This window comes from Populus alba, chromosome 5, assembly GCF_005239225.2.
Source record: "Populus alba chromosome 5, ASM523922v2, whole genome shotgun sequence".
NCBI lineage: Eukaryota > Viridiplantae > Streptophyta > Magnoliopsida > Malpighiales > Salicaceae > Populus > Populus alba.
In genome coordinates, this window is record NC_133288.1 from 12131912 (window position 1) to 12154109 (window position 22198).

A 22198-nucleotide genomic window follows, 5' to 3' on the forward strand; every position below is an offset into this window, starting at 1 on the left:
TTAGTACAAAGTCCAAATTGCTTTTTGTTTATTGCAAAATTCTGCTATTATAAACATGCCTTGCAGTTTGACTAGCAATGTTGTCCGACGCAAAACAAAAATCGAAAGGAAGTATGCAAAGAGGGGCATATGAAAGAAGACAGTTCAGTCTGTGCAAGGCCAACTGGGAGAAAACTTAGAACTTTGCTACACTTATCTCTGTAATACCTAAAGCATTCATCTGGCATCGTCAATTCTTAACTGGGAGAAAACTTCAATCGCCGGTGAGTTTGATAGATCCTCTCTCAACATGGGCATATCATCCCTCTCCATTGACATGCTAAGAGAAGGAAGATGTTGAATATTAGGCAGTGCTAGCATGGCTGAAGCATCGGTTGTGCTGTCCTCATGTAGCTCCCTTGGCATAGCAGTTCGTTGTAGTTGCAATGCGTACTCCAAATCCCACACCACATCTCCCATATTAGGCCTATCTACACCATATTCTTCCAAGCATCGCTCTGCTGTGTCGAAAAATTTCCTTAGACAATTGAGGTTGATCTCGCTTCTTATTGAAGCATCCACAATCTGTTCCAGCATTCCCTTTTTCTTGCAGAACATTGCCCACTCAGCTAGATTTACTTGCTCTAGTGGAAGCAAGGTATTGATAGCAGGTCTTGCACATAGAACCTCAAGAAGAACAACGCCAAATGAGTAGACATCAGATTTTTCTGTTAATTGTTGGGTCTTAAAGTAATCAGGATCAAGATAACCGAAGGTGCCTTTAACAACTGTGCTGACATGAGTTTGATCGGGAGGACCTGATAACCTTGAAAGCCCAAAGTCAGCAACTTTGGCCACGTAGTTCTCATCAAGCAAGACGTTAGTGGACTTGACATCGCGATGAATAAATCCCCCAGAGGATCCTCTATGGAGATAGTGAAGACCGTTTGCAGCACCGATGCAAATTTCAAGTCTTTGCTTCCAAGGCAAGGAAGGGAAAGCTGAATCATACAGGTGATCCCTCAATGTCCCTTTCTCCATGAATTCATAAACCAGTATCATTTCGGAATTTTCATCACAATACCCAATCAAAGAAACAAGATGGCGATGGCGAATCTTAGATAAAACGATTATCTCTGTTTGAAATTCTGGAAGGCCCTGGTGTGACCCTGGCATACTTCGTTTCACAGCAACTTCACTGCCATTACTCAGAGTTCCTCGGAAGACAGTCCCAAATCCACCCTTGCCAATTTTCTTTTTGATATCAAAGTTGTTCGTTGCGAACTGTATTTCAGCAAGAGAGATCCTCAATCCAAGGTTTAAATTAGGCGTCAAGGAGCCAAACATGGCACCTTCAGGTACCTGCAGCCTACTGTCAGTGCTCCCTCCTCTATGTACCGGCACAGGTGACCAATCCAAAGTCTCCATTGCTTTTGGTTTCCTGCATCTTCGACCCAAGCATAAAACAACTGCCAAAATGCAGATGAGAACCAAACCTCCAAGAACTGAGCCAACAACAACAAAGACACTAGTGTTCTTGTTCTTGGGATCACTTGTCCTTGCTACCTTTCCGAGTTCCCCCATTATCTCCATGATTTCTAGCCCATTTAAAAAGGCAGTACGATTCCCAGAATCTTGACGGGGGCCGATACTGATGTTCATAATTCCAGAATCATCAGAATCTACAACAAATTCATCATAGAAAGGAGCGGCCACCTGGCTAGTTCTCTCATATGGAGAGATTGGAAGACTGAAGTTGCTATAGATATAGAGATTGAAACGCAACAAAGCACCAGGTGATACACTTACAAAATCGCAGAAGTGAACGCGAACAAAGTGCATAGCATTCTTGCTCACATTAAAAGACCAGGTTACGTTGAAGTAATTTGAAGGCCTACTGCTAACTATATTCATCTCCTTGGCAGTCTGATAGACCAAATCAGGGGCAATGTATTCGCTAACTCCTCCTTCGGAATTAGGCTTACTTGAAAGAAAGCTGATGTTCTTGGCAGTGTCTGGACTATAGAGAAAACTATCATCTGGGATCCAATATCTCCATAGAGTGTCATTTTCAGGTGAGAGTGTGGGGCCTCCAACATTTATTCTGTGGATTGTCAGTAAAGCCTTAGAGAGTATGTCCTCGTAATTACCCTCACTTCCAGCAGGGCTTACGCGTGGAGCGGAACTAGGAATGAAGTTCTCGGGGGCGAGGAACAGTTCTATGGCATTGACAAATGCGAAAGATGATCCTTGGGGCATAAAATATATCGGAAATTTGCCAACAGTGATGTTAATAAAGAATTCCTTTATCAGGGGAGAGTTGCTACTATGCGGTACACTAAAGTTATCAACAAGTGAAATTTCAGAAGCCAAAACATCGAAAAGGGCTGTGGAGAGGTTAGCTGAATAAGAGAAAGAAAAGAAATGGAGTCGTACCAAATAAGTACCGGCACTGCTGATCACAAACTCATAAGAAGATCGTTCTCTGAAAATCCTTGCTGTTTGATAGAGAGGTGGTGTGGCTGTTGACTTGTTGCTATCTTTAACAGGACTACTCTGCCCTGTAAAGGTGAAGGAGCCAGAATTCCCAGAAGTCAAGTCCCCGATGAAGGTCCGGCCAGAAGCAGTACTATTGGTGTCTGAACCACAACTGATGAAATACTTGTCTGGAACAGTGTAAGCTAAGGAGGGGAGGTGAAATGATAACATGTGAAGCAGAAACAAAATGGAAGGCAGAGGATATCGGGTTTTGTGGCTCTGGATCATCTCCATGGAAAAGGTGCCTTCGCCTGATTTTTCTTTTCTTAATTTTAGGATTATTAACGCCATTTTGATAATTCAGCACTGGTTCTTTCGAATAGCTTGGGACAAAACAAAAAAAGAAGACTTCAGAAGGCCCAAGACAGGTCAACTCGTGGACCTCAGAGTCTACACGATAAGAAGGCTACAGGAAGGTCTAGTTAAAGAAGGGCTGCATAATCTGCCAAAAGAATGGGTTGTCATTTTGCATTTGGAAAGAATCAGTTAAAATACCATGGGTCCCTCGTAGTTATTCCATTAGATATTCATTGGTTACAGCTGGGAAAAGAAAGAAGACTGAGAATAGAAACAAAAATATGTAGGGATAAAGATATAAAAATAATGAATTTATTTTTAAAATAATTTTTTTTAGAGATAATATTTATTATTTTTTAATTCTAAATTTATTATAACGTGGCTAAGGCATTTAAGTCAAATATCTTTATTATCTTTTCTAACGTGTAAGTCACGGACTTTGCCAGGAAGATGTTTTGCGTGATCTTAAGCAATAGTGACTAAACATTAGTAAAAAGTGAATTCTAAAAAGAAAAAAAAATAAAATAAATCAAGATGAAATGATATTCTTAAACAAAAAAAAGGAGAGAGAATGTCATTAAAGAAAAGTGAATACTACAGACTGAAAGAAACACATTTACTCACTAAAGGTAGGATTTATTTTCTTTTCTGAAGTCAAAATTAATCTGGCATTAAATATAAAATAATATTGTCTACCGATTGATTCTATCTTGGATATTGGGAGGCATAGTATATTAAATTTTGTGGATATTTCAGGAAACATGATTAGATCGGTGTAATGAACAAATACATGTCATGTAAGTATCTATATCAATCATTGGATACCGCTCCTCAAAAACACGATTCATTCTAGCATCCCAGATATCAATGTAAGATGCATGAATTACCTACCAGTTTTTCTTGCGCCTACCCTAGTGATTAATACTATGTAGCTCATCTTCAATATCAACATGATCCAGAATATGCTTAAATAGTCCAAACTATTATATTACCTGATCTAGATAATGCCTCTTAACAATGTCAAAACAATGCAATAGAATTTGTGCTAACCACATGTCAGATCCCTCATGATATATTGACGAAGCTGAAAGTATCAAGTCCTTCATATAAGGTATCCGTATAACCTTTCAAAACATATAAATAACTTATTTCAGACAATTAATCTAAACTAAATAATTAATGTTCAAATGAATAAAAAAAATAAATACATGTGTTACATATCTGATGTGGCAGCTAGGCATCTAACTCATCCTAATAAAACTCGTGGACATGAGTGAGATTTACCTTGAAATATTTAGCCCTACACCATATAACAAGACAACTTTATCAATGTGATGCTTATCTTCATCATCACTTGGTTCAAATTCTTCATAGCAATATAAAGCAAATGTCATGCTCAACTGAGGTTCCATATTAACAATTTCCTCCACCAAAACTTGTCTATTAGCATCATCACCTAACCTAGAAGGACTAGCTATTTGTGATGCTTGTGTGGTCCTCTAAGAGTTACTTGAAAACTGAGTCAACTCCATACTAGAAGAGTTTTTTTGTCTAGGTATACTATTCCAGTAAACCTCCAACATATTAATCTCATAGATCATCGCAAACCCAAACATTGAATTCATACTCTCATCACTACAGAATGGTACATTAATATAATGAGCTTGATGAATCCCTGTTTGCAAGATACTTCAAGTAATTTCAACTTATATTTTTAAATATATTATAGCCAAGTCGATAACATAATATTTTTGATAATTTGTTAATGGAGATTTCTATTGTAGCAATTAAAAATTCATGGCTTCCTTCATTATAAGTGATACCATTGTCAATATTAACAATGATACCACCATAGAAGTATAATATTCCTAAATTCTCAGTATTATTTCAAACAACACAACGAAACACAATTCTAAGGTATTAATATCTTGAGGTTAATCAAAGTGCATCAATTATTCACTAAAAATATAACATTGATTATCTAACAAAATAACCTAACTATCACCTAAAAATATATCTGATTAACATAAACTATAATTTAATCTAAATCAATACTAACATTTCAAACACATAATTTTGTTAATTCACAATCAACAACAACCTAAAATAATTGATTATTTAAGAAAATAACCTAACTATCAACTAAAAATATATCTAATTAGCCTAATCCATAATTTAACCTAAATCAACATTAACATTTAAAACACATAATTTTCTTAATTCACTAAATCACATACTTATAGTAATTAAACATAAATTAAATCTAATTAACCTAATTTTTAATTCAAAACCCTAACATTTAATAAATCAAATTAACATTAATTAAATATAAATTATATCAAATTCATTGAGGGGAAGTGTTCAATATAACTCTAAAAGTGAAATATGGTCGGTGAAGTGACCAGTGGTGGTGTTTCGGCTGGAATGTGTTTACTCCATTGTTGTAGAGAGAGAAAGAAAGAGGTTACCACATGTAGAGCTAGAGAGAGAGAGGGGGGGATGAGTGATGTAAAGAGAGATCAATGTTTTAAGGCCTTTTTTAGGTGTTTTTAGTCGTGGAGAGAGAGAGAGAGAGATCCAATTGGTGGTGAGATGAGAGGAGTGAGGGAGAGAGAGAGGGAGGATGAGGAAAGGAGAGAAAAAGAAAGAAATGGGGTTGCAAGATTTAAAATTCAAAACGAGTCTCAGATCAACTTGTTAAAGTGTGTTAGTTTTCTAATTATTTTTTCAACTGTGTTACTTTACTATTTTTTTAGCTGTGTTAAAAAACTAAAAAAAAAAAAAACTTGACTTTACTTCTCTCTTTTAGCACAAGCGTTAGAAAGAATGCATAGTCTCTAAAAAGCTTAGTTGACCCAGCTAGCATAATCTTCGAAGTAGTCCATCTGAGCCACTATATACAAACCCCCTATTTGAACTTAGTTGTTCCTCAGAGGAGTAAGCCTTGCATACTCGTACATGATTTTCCAAACTCATTTTTTTCACCTATCCTATTTATAGTTGATATTTTAAATTAAATGATAACCTAAGGTTAAAAAATGATATTAAGGCATGCCCATGCTAGATAAAGACCTATATGATATCATTATTTTTCAATCAATAATATAACCACCAATCATTAAAAGCTATTATCTAAAATTATTCAATATATTCATATATTCTCCCTTCTCCATGCAAGTCATGTGTTCCATGGGTATTCACAATTCCTTTTTCTTTAAGAACATGCATTTATCATCTTCTTCATCACACTCTACTATATACAACACACAATCTTCAGGTTATAATCCTCACAAAACTTAATCAACTTAAACATTAAAGGGTTCCTAAAGCTCTATAAAGAACTTGTTTGCAAGTATGTCATGTTCACTTCCATTTTTGTTGCAAGTTTTTTATATTGTTTTTATAATCTCAACTAGTTTTCTCTACTGTTTTGGTTAAAAAATAAAAGGGCTATGGTTGTTTTGAGTTGTGAGTTCATAGTGGTTTGATTTTAGAGAGAGAGTGATGAGAGACAGTTTAGGGTTTTTCATTTTATGAAGGCAAGGAGAAAAAAATGAATAGTTTTTCTTTTTATTTATTTTTTTTCCAGCACACTTTCTCTTTTCTATTTCGCTTCCTTTTAAATTTTTTCATTGGTGGCTAGGGTTTGTGGTGGTGAAAAAGGAAGTGAAAGAGATAAGGCTAGAGTTTTTTTTATAGGTTGGTTTATGATATGGGCGGCTATGGTTTTTGGTGTTAAAAAGGGAAGTGAAAGAGATATAAGACTAGAGTTTTTTATGGGTTATTTTGTGATATGGGTGGCTAGGGTTTTTTCTCCCTCCTCTCAAAACTCAACTATTTGTAGCCTATAAATTATGTAATTTTATTTTCAATTGTTTGGTCCCAAAGTAACTCCATTTTACATTGATCCCTTATTTTTTTTTTATTTTGCATTTTAGTCCACTTGTCTGTCTTACTTCAAATTTTGATTTTTTTAGTTTTCTTGTTTTTTATGTTTTGCTTTTTTTTTTTTTTTTTTCAAAACAACTTTAATGTTAATTTGATAAGAAAACTAATCAAGAATTATGAAATGCATGTATTAATGGCCGAAATGCTTCAAAAACCTGTTTTTTTCTTCTTTTTTTTTTGAATTTTTTTAAAAAGACGTTGAAAACTACTAAATGGGTGAAAATGCCTTGAAAACCCTTTATTTTTTAGAATTTTTACTTTTGTTTTTGGATTTTTGAAAAAAGTTTCGAAAAGAAGAGGTCAAAATTTGTGTTATGACAGCTGTTTTATCTTTACAATGCTTACTATACAAAGCCCTATGGAAAGTAATATTCATATATTTTTTGTAGTAAGCTTGTCAAGAAACTATAATGTTTTTTAAAAAAACTTTAAAAACCATCAAACTTGAGAGGCAAATCAACTTAGAGAATTTTGAATTTTGGTTAAACTTAGAGGTGACCAACCTTATTTTTCTAAAATAGTTAAATTGAAAGGGTGACCTTATTTTTATGAAATTATCAAATCATTAGGTGATCTACCTTGTAAATTTTAAAAAACAATTAATTAGATTGAGCAGCTACCTACCTCATGAAAAATGATATTTTTATAGAGTAACTTTCTCGAAGTGATTTTTTGAAAACATATTCATTTTGAAGAGAGATATGCTTAATGTGATTTTGAAATTTGAGTTTTTATAAAGTGATCATCTTAAAGTGAATTTCTTAAAATTTATTTATTTAAAGGGATATTAGCTCAAAGTGAGTATGAAAATTTGTTATTTTATAGAGTGATTATCTCAAAGTGCTTTCAGATAAAAAGTTTCTTAGGGCCTCCTCATACAAGGTAGCCATGGATTCATTAGTTACACTAAAAATATCTATCATGACTTAAAAAACTCTTAAGATTTTGGAAAAATGTTACTTAAATAGATTTTTCTCACCAAATTTAACAAAACACGACTAGAGTTCCTTTGAATATTAGCTCTATAACTCAAAATCACACTGAAATTCCTTTGTAGTGAGTAGAAAAGAAACAAGACTATTTTTATGGTAATTTAATGGCTGGTTTACAAGTCATAAAATGATGAACACTTGCCTAAAATTGTTAAGACTAAGATAGAAAAGGTGTAATTGTTTTGATTTTATGAAAGTGATAGAATGAGAGAAGTTGCAAACATTATATATACATGCTCTTCATTAACAGTGGCCTATAATCTCTCGACATTTAACAACTTCCCATTTGTTAGTTTCAAAACTTAAAAGTTGTAAATCTTTTAGGATTTCCCTCATGTGGTTGTCATAATTGTTCTTGGGAAGATGAAATGATGCGACTTATATCTACATTTGGGATCGGCATGGATACAAGATAAAGTCTTCGTTTCATGACATTTTAGGGCATTGATTAGACGTAAGATTTGCCATATCTATTACCTAGCTAACCTAGACAAATCTACCATGAATTTTAGTACATTGAGCATCTAGTCAAGCTTTATTATTTCTTATATTTTACAAATATAAATTCAAAATTAATAAGAAGGCATGTAAATTAACATCTAGAAACTCATATATCAATCACTCTTTATTGACCTAATAGGTACTCCATTGTTCTCTGAATTTAGAATTAATGATTGATGTAGCAACATTTAACAAAAAGTGATTAAGGTAGATGAGCTTGACAAATGAGTTTCAAGTTATGAATTGCTATGCCTTCTTATTAATATTGGAAGAATATTTGTAAAACATAAGTAGCAATAATTGTTATATACTCAAGTAACTATAAACAAGTCACAAAATAAGAACTAGAAAGCGTATTATTTCACAATAGGGATTGTTTTTGCTGGAAAATAACAAGTAACATAACATGCTAACATATTTGGTTGGGCTACAATTTACATTACGAAATGCTAATGCTTCAGCATATTAAGGAAATTTAAATAAAAAAGGTTTAGTTTATGCTAAACAAGAAAATGTTTATCATATTCAATACAATATTGGACTACCTGCAATATACTAGATGGGTTTACTATTTTTATAAACTTAATTATAATGAAGCTTAAGGAAAATTGCATTGGATTTAGGCTTTTTTAACAAAAAAAAAAAAATAACTAGGTTAAGAAGTTGAAGAAGAAACATTGCATTGGTCATGACACCTATAAAACATGTTCTATATAGAGCTTTAGGGACCTTTTGATTCTTAGGTTTGTTCAGTTGTATGATAGGTATAACTTTGAAGGTTGTGTTTTGTATGTAACAAAGTATATTGAAGAATATGATAAATACAAGTGCTTAGAGAATAAGAATATTTATGCATGCAAGGAATGTAAGAATTAAATTTACCTAGTGTTTCATGTGTCTTTTTAAACCCATGAAACACACCAATCTACATAATGAATGGGGCATGTATAAAAAAACACTATTTGACCTAATTCAAAGGCAATTATTTGAGGTAATTAACCCTACTAGTTAATGGTTACATTGTTTATTAAAAACAATATGGTGTTAAATGGATCATACTTTAGTATTGACATGCTTTAATATTATTCTATAGACCTAACTATGGTAAGAAGGGTCCCACTAACATTTAGTGCTAAGTACCAACAACATAAAGGGTAGGTAAGGAAATATAGGCCGGCTAATTCTATTTGGGTTTGCAGAAATTAGATTCAAATTTGTCCATTGAGAGACACCATGAGCTCAAATGATGGTTTACATGTAGTGAATTAGCTAGTTAGACCAATTTGAAGATCGTGTCAATTGGATCAACTCGACTTCTTAGATATTAGGTTAGTCGAATCAACTAAAATTTTTAAAGATCATGTTAACCGAGTCAACTAGGTTTCTTGAAAATCATGTATTCTTTCTAATACTTGTTCCTAAAAGGAAAAGCTAATTCTTAGGATGCAGTCTATCAAGTTTTGAGCAAGTCATCTTGATTTGCTTGGTCTCATATTTAGTACCTAAAATTGAGCCCATGATTCGTACAAATCTATCATGAATTTCAATTTCAATAAATTTAGCATCCAATCAAACTTTATTATTATTATTTATATTTTACAGATATGCATCCAAGGGATAAATATATTAGCATCTAAAATCTGTCAAGCTATCAATCTCAATCACTCTTAGTTGAACAGGCACTTCCAACCCAGAGAATTACTAAGGCATTTGGTGTAATTGATAAAGCTTGTGAACGTAGTTGCTGTTATTTAGAACTTCTAATCTGACAACATGAATTAACTAGAGCATATACTCAAATGACTTCAAAGTCCATTCGTTGCTGGAGAAATTTGATATAATAATAGGAGGTACTGAGAGCTCATTCCTGACTCGTGGAGATCATCTGGAATCGATAATTCTTAGTTGGGATACATTACAGTATCTGTTGTATCTGAGAAATCATCAACTGGGAACATATTAGATCTCATGTTCTGCATAACTGGGAGTGCTGAATCTGATGAAACACCTGTTATGGTGGTGTCCTCATGTGCCTCTCTATGCACTGCAGTCTGTTGAAGCTGCATTGCGTATTCTAAATCCCAGCACACATCATGCATATTAGGCCTGTCTCCTCCCTGGGGCTTCAAACACTTCTCGACTATTTCACCAAATTTTCTCAGTGAATTAAGGTTGATGTGACCTGCTAGTAGAGGATCAATAATCTTTTCAAGCTGCCCTTCCTTTTGCCAAAACATCCCCCATTCAGCTAAGTTTATTTCTTCCTTCTGCTGTGAGTCTACAACAGGGGGTCGAGCACAAAGCACCTCAAGAAGCACCACACCAAAAGCATACACATCTGATTTGTTGGTTAACTGAAAAGTTCTGAAATATTCAGGGTCAAGATAACCAAAAGTACCTTTAAAACCCATGCTTATATGGTCCGGATCAGGCATTCCTTGTTGAGAAAGACCGAAATCAGCTACTTTGGCCACGTAATGTTCATCAAGTAAGATGTTTGTAGACTTAACATCACGGTGAAAGATTCCTCCATCTGGACCAGTATGGAGGTAATGGAGACCTTTTGCTGAGCCAATACAGATTTCAAGCCTTTGTTTCCAAGTCAATTCAGTTTTTGCAGATGGATTCTTTAAGCACTCCTTCCTGCTGTACAAGTGGTCCCTCAAAGTCCCCTTTTCCATGAATTCAAAAACCAATATCATCTCCGATCCTTCATCGCAGTAGCCAACCAAGGAAACAAGATGCCGATGTTGAATCTTTGAAAGGACCATGACCTCAGTTTGGAACTCTGGAAGACCTTGGCCATGACTTGAATCGCTTCGTTTCACAGCCACCTTCATACCACTCTCAAGAGTTCCTTTATAAACTTTGCCAAACCCACCCTCACCAATCAACAACTTTGGATTGAAATTATGAGTCGCCGCCAGTATTTCAGCTAAAGACATCTTCAGTTTGAGGTTTAAATTAGTAACTTTGGAGGAGGCATTTTCAGTTCTTTCAGTTATCCAACTGGAAGACCTCCCTTTTCCATAAAGAAACTCAGCTTTTACGGGCTTTGGTCGCTTTAATCTCAAACATAATGAGAATAATAAAATCAAAACCAAGACTAGAGCCACACCTCCAGCTGAACCAATTATGAGAGCTAGATGGTTTTTTGGCTCACGTTCATCAACAGGCACTTCAATTATTTTTTTCCCCACAAACTCCATGATCTCCAGTCCATTCAGAAAAGCAACTTTCTTAGTAGAATTATTTCCTGGGGCTATACTAAAACTCATATATCCGGAATCATCAGAAGGAACCACAAAATCGTAGAAAAATGGAGATGCCATATCACTAGCCCCTTTAGAATTAGGATCGATCACGTAACTGAAATTGGTAGATATAGAGAGATCAAATTTCACAGTACCTGGTGACTCACTGACAAAGTCACAAAAGTGCAGACGAACAAGATGCCTAGCTTTCTTACTCACGTTAAAACGCCAAGTTATATTTTCTACACTCGCTTCTCTGCAAGTTGTGTACACAGACTCCGGGGCAATTTTCTGGACAATCAACCCTCCTGATCTGGCCTCATGAAGTACACCACCAAAAAAACGGTTTGCACCCGAACCCCCAAAAGCTAGATAATCATCATCTGGTACCCAATTCCTCCACAGGGTATCGTTAACTTCTGGACCTCCAACATTGATCCTATAAAGTGTCCTAAGAGCTCCATCTTTGGTCTGTAAAGGAGGAATTGTTGAATTATCCATGTAGAAATTTGGTGGGAGAAGAAAGGCTTCTATGGCATTCACGAAAGCAAAAGTTGTTTCTTCAGCTGGTTGAAAGTAGATTTTGAAATTTCCTGCAGCAATCGTGAGAAAGAACTCCTTGATCACTGGGAACTCAGTAGTACTGTTCGGGACTCTAAAATCTGTTAAAAGTGAAAAATTTGAAGCAGACACATTGAACAAAGCATCAGCAAGATGAGTCCCTTTGGAGCTGAATGGAAAGAAATGAAGGCGGACAAGGTAGGAACCAGTTTGAGTGATATCAAGCCTATACGGGGATATTTTCTTATAGATTCTAGCTGTATGATAGAGGAGTGATGTGCCGGGTAAAGGGTTTTCATTTTGGATAGATTTGCTTTTTCCTACGGAGAAGGAAGTGTTAGAATTCTCATCACCAACAAAAGTCCGGTATTCCTCAAGATCGACGTTGGTGTCTGATCCGCAGTTCATGAAGTACTTAACCGAAGGATTGTAAGATACTGAGGATGAAAGAAGAGGAAGAAGAAGAAGAAATTGAAGAAGAAAGAGAGGATGAAGAGTGAACTCCATAGAAATTGGATGAGGATATTTGATGCTTTTTCTTTGAACGGAGGAAAGGATGTCAGGAGCGGAAGATATGAGGATAAAAGAGTACTGGCAAGTTTGAAATTTCAGTGGAAGACTTGTTGACTTGTATCTGTTACTCTCTGTACAGGTGTTGTCTCTAATAAAAGAGATAAACCAAATGAATGAAGGAGAAGAAAAGTCACAAAGGAGGAACTTCATCAACGAGAAATTATCAAAGCCAAAAAGTGACCCTGTCGTTAAAGAATCTCATTGACTGTTATCATCCTTGCTTGACCCAGTTTGCGAGGTCTTCGTTATAGAATCTTAGAAACTAACCTGGTTTTTGAAGAAACAATAATTATTGACCGTTCTCCTTCCTCGCTTCTTACCGGTGCGGGAGTAATTTTCTAATTATCTTTGGATACGTTGTAAAAGTATATTTATCTTAAAAAATATTAAATTAATATTTTTATTTTTAAAATTTTTAAATTATCTTGATGTGTTAAAATTAAAATATAAAAATTTTAAAAAAATATTACTTTAATAAATTTTCAACTAAGAAAATATATTCTACACAACAATATATGAAGCATACATTAAAAAAAAAAAAAAACTCTTATGTTCATTCGCTGTTCAATGTATCTTGAAGGCTTAATTAAAACTTGTCCCTAATTGATTAGCAACAACAAATATGAAGGTAGTGTTTGTAATTAATATACTAGTTGCTTTTTAAAATGTTTTTTATTTATAAATATATTAAAATAATATATTTTATTATTTTAAAATTTATTTTTAACATCAAAATGTTAAAATAATCTAAAAACATAAAAAAAATTAATATAAAACAAATTTTATTTTTGAAAAGTATAGCATGAGCATGTAAACAAACACGGTCAAAATTGGCAAAAAAAAAAACTTAAGTTATTAATGATTCAAAACTGTAAGGACTAATTTCGAGATGATATTTATAAAGACTACTCTGTTTTAAAAAAAAAAATACATAACTTTCATTAATCAGAATGAAGATTTTGTACAATCTATCTTAGTAGTTGAGAAAATAACAGACGTATATTCTATCTACAAATCTGGCTAACTTTGCTAAAGAATGAGTATGGTTATTGTTATGTCTTACAAAAAAATACAAAAAAACTAGTAAAAGATTGTATCGTTGATACATGTTATGCTGCGGGTTGGATCAAGTTTTTTTAACAAAAAAAAAGAAGAAACATTTAGGTACTCTTAATGTTTTTCTAATAGAAAACAAATTAAGTTGTGCGAAGATTAACTCAATGTGACCAAATCTACTTAATGAGTCTAAAAAAAACTTGATTAAAAGATGAAGATAGAAAAAATTTAATTTAAAAAAAGAACACAATAAAGTTACTTGATTCTACTATGGTTAACCCATAAAACAGGTGATCCAAGTTATGAAATTATAATAACCACTACTAGAAATTTTTCTTAAAACTAACGAAATTACCGATGGAATAATTCTGTCGGTAATTTGCGATGATAATTACCGACGGACACCATTTCATCTATAATTTAGTCTGTATATACCGACGGAATTAGAGACATAATATTTATAATTAAAAAAAAGACGGTTTGCTGATGTGAAACTTTTTGCGAGCGATTTTATCGATATAATCACTAAGGGATTCAAACCAGGTTCTCCGTACAGTGACATGACCAATTCATCGTCAAACTTGCCAATGGAATCATCAACAAAAGTATTCCATCAGCGATGCCATCGGTAAAAGTGAATATATCACCACTTTGCCGACTCTCTCATCCCCTATTTCTCATTCTTCTTCCCTATCCCAACTCTCCCCTCCCAAACTACAAACAACTAGCCCTTCTAAAAAAATATATCCCTCTTCTCAGCACAAGTCATATTTCTTTAAGTTTTGTGGTTACAACATCCATGTTATGATTTATTGTGGATTTTATTATTTTTTGTAAGTAAATCTATCTTTTTTAATTTTAACATTTAAATGTCAATTTTTTTTTTTAGAATACGTATTTTGGTAGTGTATGTATATATTTTACTGTTATTTCTCAAACAAACTTGTAGTATATGAATGTATATTTTGTACTTGTTATGGTTTGTTTTAGATTTTGTAAAATTATATTTGTTTGTAAATTGCTGAAACTTTATTGAATTACCAAATTACATGTGTTGTGGTGAAATAATTAATAGATTGTTTAATGGGTCTGTTTTAATTTTTATCAATGTTATTGCGGAGTTGTAATTTTCATAAATTTATATTTATAAATTTGTATGGACGTTGATAATTGATAATTAATATTTATGAAAAATTGTAATTAGCTCGTTGGATAATCTCGAGGTAAACCAATATTTTTGCAAATTTATTTACCAAACATAGTTAATTAATACATGTTGTCATCATAATTTTATAGAGGTTCGATAGAAGTTATGGATGATCATTCATTGATGTATTGAGATTCACCTCAAGGATTGCGAAGGATGGATTATTGTAACGGGGTTTAAGGTTTTATTAATTTCGCAACATCTATTCCCAGAAATTTTACTGGAGGCGGTATTAGGTGTCCATACAGGAAGTGTGAAATAAAAAGTATCTGCATCCACATATTGTAATGATGCATCTTCTACATAAAGGGTTTATAGAGAATTACTTGTGTTGGTATGCACACGGAGAACTATTTGTTCGTAATTAGAGCATGGGAGAAAGGGTGGTTTGGCCAACTTCTAGTGCTAACAATGTGCATGGAGTTGCAAATGACAACAATAATCCTTACAGGAATATGATTATGGATGCAATGAGAATGGATCAAGGTAATGCTAGTCAATGTCTAATCATAAAAGAAGAAAAGAAGAACTTAATGCAGATACAACTAGGTTTTTTAATCTGTTGAAAGATTCTGACGAACTATTTTAGGATGGTTGCACGAACCACAGTAAATTATCGGTTGTAGCACAGTTGTTCACCATTAAGTCAGATCACGGGTTGAGTGAGGTTGGGTATGACAAAATTATCAAATGGACGAGAAGCATTTTACCTGAAGGGAACAGGTTGAAAAAGAACTTCTATGCTGCGAAGTCCATGATGAAACCCCTTGGTTTAGGATACCAGAAAATGAGCATGTGCCCCAACTTTTATATGTTATTAAAATGCTATTGGCATGACATCATTGACAGAGGAATCAAAGTTGATCCTCATTATGGTCTGGTCGAAATCAACTCAAAAGCTAGACTCCATAACATAAATGATGTCTTTGTTTACGCAAAACAATGTCAACAAGTTTATTACACATAAACCTAGAAAGGATCGATCAAGAGTTGATTGGTTATCCATTTTAAAAACAAAAATTAGGGGTCGTATCAAAGTTGTTCAGGATGAGAACAAAGACACAAGTGTGTGAGATGAAGTCTTTCAAGTTAGTGAGTTGGTTAAACCATATTGAGTTGCTCCTTCGATTAACTTGGAAGAAAATTCAACTTTTCGTGTTTTCGATGATAGTCTTGTTGATGTTGACGTAGAGGGGTTGAATGTTCTTTTGAGCTCTAGCGGACAAGTAAAAATCGATGAAGATGATATCCATATTGAAGATTATGATGGAGCTGATGACTATTCAATTAATGACGAACAAGAAGAAAATTTTTATTTACTATCAGAATCACATAAAGTGTAAATCAATTTTTTATAATGTAATATATATTATAGATGATATTTTATAACACAAAATATTTATTTTATAAATGTTAGCTGATGTTATTGTTTTGTGTGATGGGAAGTTTGTAATAAAGTTTTTACAAGAAGGTAAATAGGCAATACAAACATAATCTTTCATGCACAGTGCATGATCACCGATGTCTATATCGATGGATTATAGTCCATCGACATTTCACAGAGAGGTGCACTAGAAATGCCATAATCACCGATGATTGTACAGATAGATTACAGTCCGTTGGCATTTCATAAAAAGCTGCACTGGAAAATCACCTACGACTATACAGACAGATTACAGTCCGTCGGCATTTCACAAAGAGTTGCACTAGAAATGCCACAATCACCTACGACTTTGCAGACAAATTACAGTTCATCGGCATTTGTCAGCAATTCATAATTACAGATAAATTCACCAACATATGGTGCAAATTCCAAAGGGCAGGTATTAAATACATTTCTGACCACGTGCCGTTGCCGATGGAATTACTGATGAACAACGAAAAATATGGAGGGTAATTAAAAATTTTAGTGTGAAATTCAAAATTTATCGATGGATTTTCGAAACATCACCAACGAAATAATTAAAAATAATATCATTTAAATTGGTTGTCGGCAATTTCATCGGTAAAACTATGCTATAAATCTCAGTGACCGCCCTTTCAGTTCATTTCTTCATCTCCTTCGTTTCACAGCTCTCTTTTTTGTTTTTTTTCCTCTCATTTGTTTCAAATTTCTTGTTTTTTGCTTGTAATCTCTAATTATATCTTCAACAAATTAAAAGTTATGTATTTCCTCTACTTCATTTGCTTTAAGATTTTATTTTATTTTATTTGTTCTGTGTTTTAGCTATTGTTGTTATTTTTTTGTTTTGGTATATTTTTATAATGTAGATAAAGTCTTGAAATAAACACATTATTAAGATAATCATTTTTTATTCCTAAAGTCTATATTTTATTTTTAATTTGTTCAATATATTTTGTTTTTTGTATTGCCATAATAATTGAACACTTTGTTAAATTTTAATTGTTATTGTTCAATTTCAATTATTTTCATTAATTTTAATTGTTATTTGTATAGATGTTAGGTTATATACAATATTTTTGAATGGGGTCAATTGGTTGCGGCTCTTATCAATATTTGCAGGTTTAAAAATTTTGGGTAGTCTCCGGTGTAAGGGAGGTGCTGCCAATTTTTTTTTTTAACAATCAAATTTAATTATATAACTATTCATATAAAATTATGTAGATGCGTAGAACAAAATCAACAAATCTAGCAGCGAGGAGGACATGCCCTTAGGTGCCAATCAAGAAGAGGCACTTGCGTCGTTTACTGATGTTGCCTCTTCCAGCGCGGTTTCACAGAGCAAATGTGGCGTGCCTTCATATATAGTAGAATCAATTCACCCACAAGTACGAGGCACGATGGAAGAACGACCTTTCAATGTAAGTTTGTTTCGGTTTTAGTTTTTTTTTTTTTATTATAACATAATTTATGAACAACTAATCTATATTTTATTAATTTAATTTATTTTAAGGTTCACAAACATTGAGACCGCCTGAGTAATATGATCAACGTTTAAATTCTCGATAGAGATTCCATTATTTCAATAGAGTCTGGTATCCAAACATCCTGAATGGATACCAAATATCGATGCATGGTTTGATAAATGTGAGGTTGGTGTTAATTTCTAATTTCCAACCTATTTTTAATATATTGTAATAAATTATTTTTATTTTGAATAAATTATTTAATATGCAACACAAATTCAAGTGCGACAACACACTTGACAATGTTGTGAGGAAGGTGTGAAAAAATCACGCGACAATTAAGTAACATTGAAAACAATACTATATTTTTTTAAAATCTAATTTCTCACTATGGAAGTAGGTACGTGATTTTTGGTATGAAGCATAAAAAAAGGTAAAAAAAAAAAAACATGTGAGATGACGATCTCCAAGGCTGGTACACCGTGGCGGTTTGGAGGGATTTCAAACTACTATACATCTTGGAAGATATATGGCCACAATATATTGAGCACGTGATGTATGAGTGGTTCACACAATGCTCATAGTCTGGTGCTCGCAATCGGAATCGACAAATTCATGGTTCGGTGACAACACACACAAGCAGCTCTGTTCCGTTTGTTGCATATGTGAAATGTATAGTAATATTAATTTAAATGAAATATATCATTAAATAATTTGTTGTTACTTAATTAATTTTTTTTTTAGAGGCTATGTTTTTTGAATGTAAGCCGAGTCTAATAGAGTTATTTGTAGAGACGTACATGCAGCAAAAAAAAAAAAACAATTACAATATTTGTTTTTAGGTAAAGTGAAAGTTGCGATAAATATATAACCAAATATAAAAAAGGTTTGTCTAAAGTAATATCCATTTTAGTGCGAAGGGAACAAGGATGAAATTTTAAATTAAGGAGAGGTCTCATGTACTAGATGGTTCAAGCCACGTGATGAAATAAGTATTTTATAAAAAGGCTAGACGTCGGCTGGAGTGCAAGTTGGTTTGTCTCGTTTGCTTTATAAGAATAAGGCAGGTAACACGGGGCGGGCGCGCACATGTACTAGGAGAAAAAACAATTTTGAGATAATATAAAATAAAAGTACAAAGCCAACTATTTAGCTAAAAGATCCACAAAACACTGTTAAGTATTTTTTTATTTTATTTTTTATTTTATTCTTCGGCAATTTTTTTTATTTTATTTTATTCATTAATATAAGATTGTTATTTTATTTTTTAATATAAAATTATTTTAGAAATTATGTTTATAATTTTTTTATTTTATTTTTACTAAATTATATATAGGTCTTATAGATATGTTGGTAGATTTTATAATTTTATTTTTTTTTCTTGATTTTAACATTAGATATGTTGATAGTGAGGTTTTATAATTTTATTTATTTATTTTTTATAAATTATCTCAATCTCATAAATCGGGTCATAACTTTAACAAGTTAACCCAGATTAAATCAAATTATTTTTTTTGTTTTTTTTTTCTAATTAATTTTTTTTTAATTTCATCATTCAAAATTAAATTGGTTTAGTTAAGTTGACAATGTTGACTCTATTTTTTTTTTAAGATCCATTTTTAATTGAATGCTTTTTTTAATTGGGCTTTGCAACTTTTTCATTTGCAACTTTTTTCATAACTTTAACAAGTTAACCCACATTAAATCAACTTTTTTTTTTCATTTATTCTCTATAGAGTTTTTCTCAATTTCATGACCTGGATCGTGAATTTATGTTTTTTAGGTTAATTAGGGTTAACTTAAGAAGTTTTTTTTGTTATTTTTTTAATTTATTTTTAAAATATTTTATACTTCAATATTGGCTTGATTAAAAATTATTTTTAATAATTTATTTTTAATTTTATTTTTTGATTTGGATAATAAATTTGACAAATTAATATAAATTAATTTAATATGCTATAATCTAAATATTTTAAAAATAAAATTCATCAAATATATCATCGTACTAATATTTTTAAAACATAAAAATAACATCTTATTTTGAATTTATGCCTATTTTATCAGAAAACATGATAACAATAATTGAATACTTATATTTTATTAAAGAAAAACTACTTTTATATGCGGCACAGCACGGGATAAAATAAAATAATCTAATATACTACTTGTGTTCCTCCTGTAATTGGCTGGCCTAAACAGTATAACTGCAACCCAGAAGACATTTCGCACACTGGGCAGCCGTAAATTTGGCGATTTCATTTTCGATCATCTAGATGGTCTCGCATCAACCGAAACACATCGTCAAAGTCGGCCGAAAAATTCGTCCTGCATTTCTAGACCTCCCTTTCCGCCAAATTCACCAGTCATTCCAAGTTCCTTTAGAAATTATTTCCTCCAGAAAACTTAAAAGTCCATTATAGGGTGTTCAGTAGCAGTACTGGGTGCTGGGAATCGAAAAGTCAACGTTAAATTCTAAGTCAATGAAACTGCCTTTCTAGATGCAGCCATAATTTCCTCGTAGAAATTCCCCAATGTGCCAAAGAAGAATGATCAAAAAATAATTTTAAATAATATAAAGAAAGAAAGTTAATTTTGCTTACATCTTTTGTGAAAAAAAAAGAAAAAGAAAAAAGAAAAATGCAACTGACAAGCGACTTTTAAACAGCAGCAGAAGTGCAAAACTCTTTTATATATGTTGGATTGTGTTGAAATCAGACAAGAACTGATTATACTCAGTCCATACAAATGGAAGACAACCATGTTTACTCATTTCTGTGTCTTTTACTTGCTATTCTTGCAGTTAAGTTGTTGCTACAAACTAGAAAAAAACGTAGAAATCTCCCTCCAAGCCCACCAGCTATTCCATTTATCGGTCATCTCCATCTCCTCAGACAACCCATCCATCGAAGTCTTGAGAACCTCTCAAAGAAATATGGCCCAATCATATCTCTTCGACTGGGCCCTCGACCTGTGGTGGTTGTATCATCACCGTCAGCTGTTGAAGAATGCTTCACCAAGAATGACATAGTTTTTGCCAATCGTCCTCAGTTCTTAGCTGGCAAGTATTTGCACTACAACAACACCACCCTTGCTTCAGCCAGCTATGGCGATCACTGGCGCAACCTTCGCCGCATTTGCGCAATTGAAATCTTCTCTTCGTCTCGCCTCAACGCATTTTTGGCCATCAGAAAGGACGAAATCAGGCGATTGGTGTGCAGACTCCATCGAGATTCTAGCGATGGTTTTGCTAAGGTAGAACTAAGGTCCATGTTTATGGACTTCACGTTTAATATAGTAATGAGAATGATTGCAGGGAAGCGATATTACGGTGAAGATGTGAAATTAGTTGAGGAGGCAACCAAGTTTAAGGAGACATTACAAGGGTATGCTGCCCTTAGTGAGTTGACAAATCTTGGGGACGTGTTCCCCATTTTTCAATCTGTTGATTATAATGGATTTATCAAGAGGTGCACTGGGCTCAGTAACAGGATGGATCTGATCTTGCAAGGACTGATTGATGAACTTCGACGAGACAAGAATGGAAACACAATGATAAATCATTTGCTTACTTTGCAGGAATCTGAACCCGAATACTATACAGAAGAAATTATAAAAGGACTTATTCTGGTTAGTTTCATGATTTACTCTTTTTCGCTTATTTGAGGACTGCCGCATCAAGCTGTTATTAAATGGTACTGCCCTTTGTTTTTTTTTTTTTGTTTTTTCTTTTTTGTTCTTGCAGATAATGTTGCTTGCTGGGACAAAAACACTTGTCACATCTATAGAATGGGGAGTCTGTAATCTGTTCAACCATCCAGATGTGGTAAAGAAAGCCAGAGAAGAATTGGATACTCAAATTGGCCATGAACGTTTAATAGATGAATCAGATTTTTCAAAACTGCACTACCTTCAGAGCATCATCCTCGAGAACTTACGACTATATCCAGTTGTACCACTCTTAGCACCGCATATGTCATCTGCAGATTGTGAGGTTGGAGGCTATGATGTGCCAGCTGGAACAATTTTACTTGTGAATGCCTGGGCCATTCATAGAGATCCCCAGATATGGGAGGACCCAGAAAGGTTTAAGCCTGAGAGATTTGAGAATTGGAAATCCGAAGCATATAAGCACTTGCCATTTGGATTGGGAAGGAGAGCTTGTCCTGGGGAGGTCTTGGCACACAAAATAATGGCCCTGACCTTAGGCTCGCTGATTCAGTGCTTCGACTGGGAGGGAGTTGGTGGAAAGGAAATCGACATGACTGAAAAGATGGTCAACCTCATGAGCAGAGCCGAGCCATTGGAGGTCATGTGTAAAGCTCGTCCAAACTTGAACAACATTCTGTCTTAAGCTACCTGGGATTACCAGGATGTATCCATCAAAATAAATTAATAAATACATCAAGAATGCTCCTTTTCTCCTA

At 33.4% G+C, this 22198-nt stretch overlaps 3 protein-coding genes across 3 annotated transcripts; 1 reads left to right on the forward strand and 2 right to left on the reverse strand.

Moving 5' to 3' along the window:
- LOC118045730 (probable receptor-like protein kinase At2g23200) lies at positions 1–2905 on the reverse strand. The gene has a single exon (XM_035054426.2). It carries the CDS (start codon positions 2806–2808, stop codon positions 217–219), a length of 2592 nt encoding a protein of 863 aa, XP_034910317.1. The 5' UTR covers positions 2809–2905; the 3' UTR covers positions 1–216.
- Positions 2906–9812: 6907 nt separating this feature from the next.
- LOC118045731 (probable receptor-like protein kinase At5g24010) lies at positions 9813–12817 on the reverse strand. The gene has a single exon (XM_035054427.2). The coding sequence runs from the start codon at positions 12791–12793 to the stop codon at positions 10157–10159; it is 2637 nt and encodes an 878-aa protein (XP_034910318.1). The 5' UTR covers positions 12794–12817; the 3' UTR covers positions 9813–10156.
- A 7644-nt stretch (positions 12818–20461) lies between these two features.
- Positions 20462–22198, forward strand: LOC118045736 (cytochrome P450 81Q32-like). Its single transcript, XM_035054430.2, has 2 exons — positions 20462–21401; positions 21517–22198. The coding sequence occupies exons 1-2, from the start codon at positions 20520–20522 to the stop codon at positions 22123–22125; spliced, it is 1491 nt and encodes a 496-aa protein (XP_034910321.1). The 5' UTR covers positions 20462–20519; the 3' UTR covers positions 22126–22198.

Coding starts and splice junctions, on each gene's coding strand:
- LOC118045736 (XM_035054430.2), top strand. CDS start 20,520: ATGGAAGACAACCATGTTTACTCATTTCTGTGTCTTTTACTTGCTATT. Junction 21,402..21,516: donor TTATAAAAGGACTTATTCTG/GTTAGTTTCATG, acceptor TTGTTCTTGCAG/ATAATGTTGCTTGCTGGGAC.
- LOC118045730 (XM_035054426.2), bottom strand. CDS start 2,808: ATGGCGTTAATAATCCTAAAATTAAGAAAAGAAAAATCAGGCGAAGGC.
- LOC118045731 (XM_035054427.2), bottom strand. CDS start 12,793: ATGAAGTTCCTCCTTTGTGACTTTTCTTCTCCTTCATTCATTTGGTTT.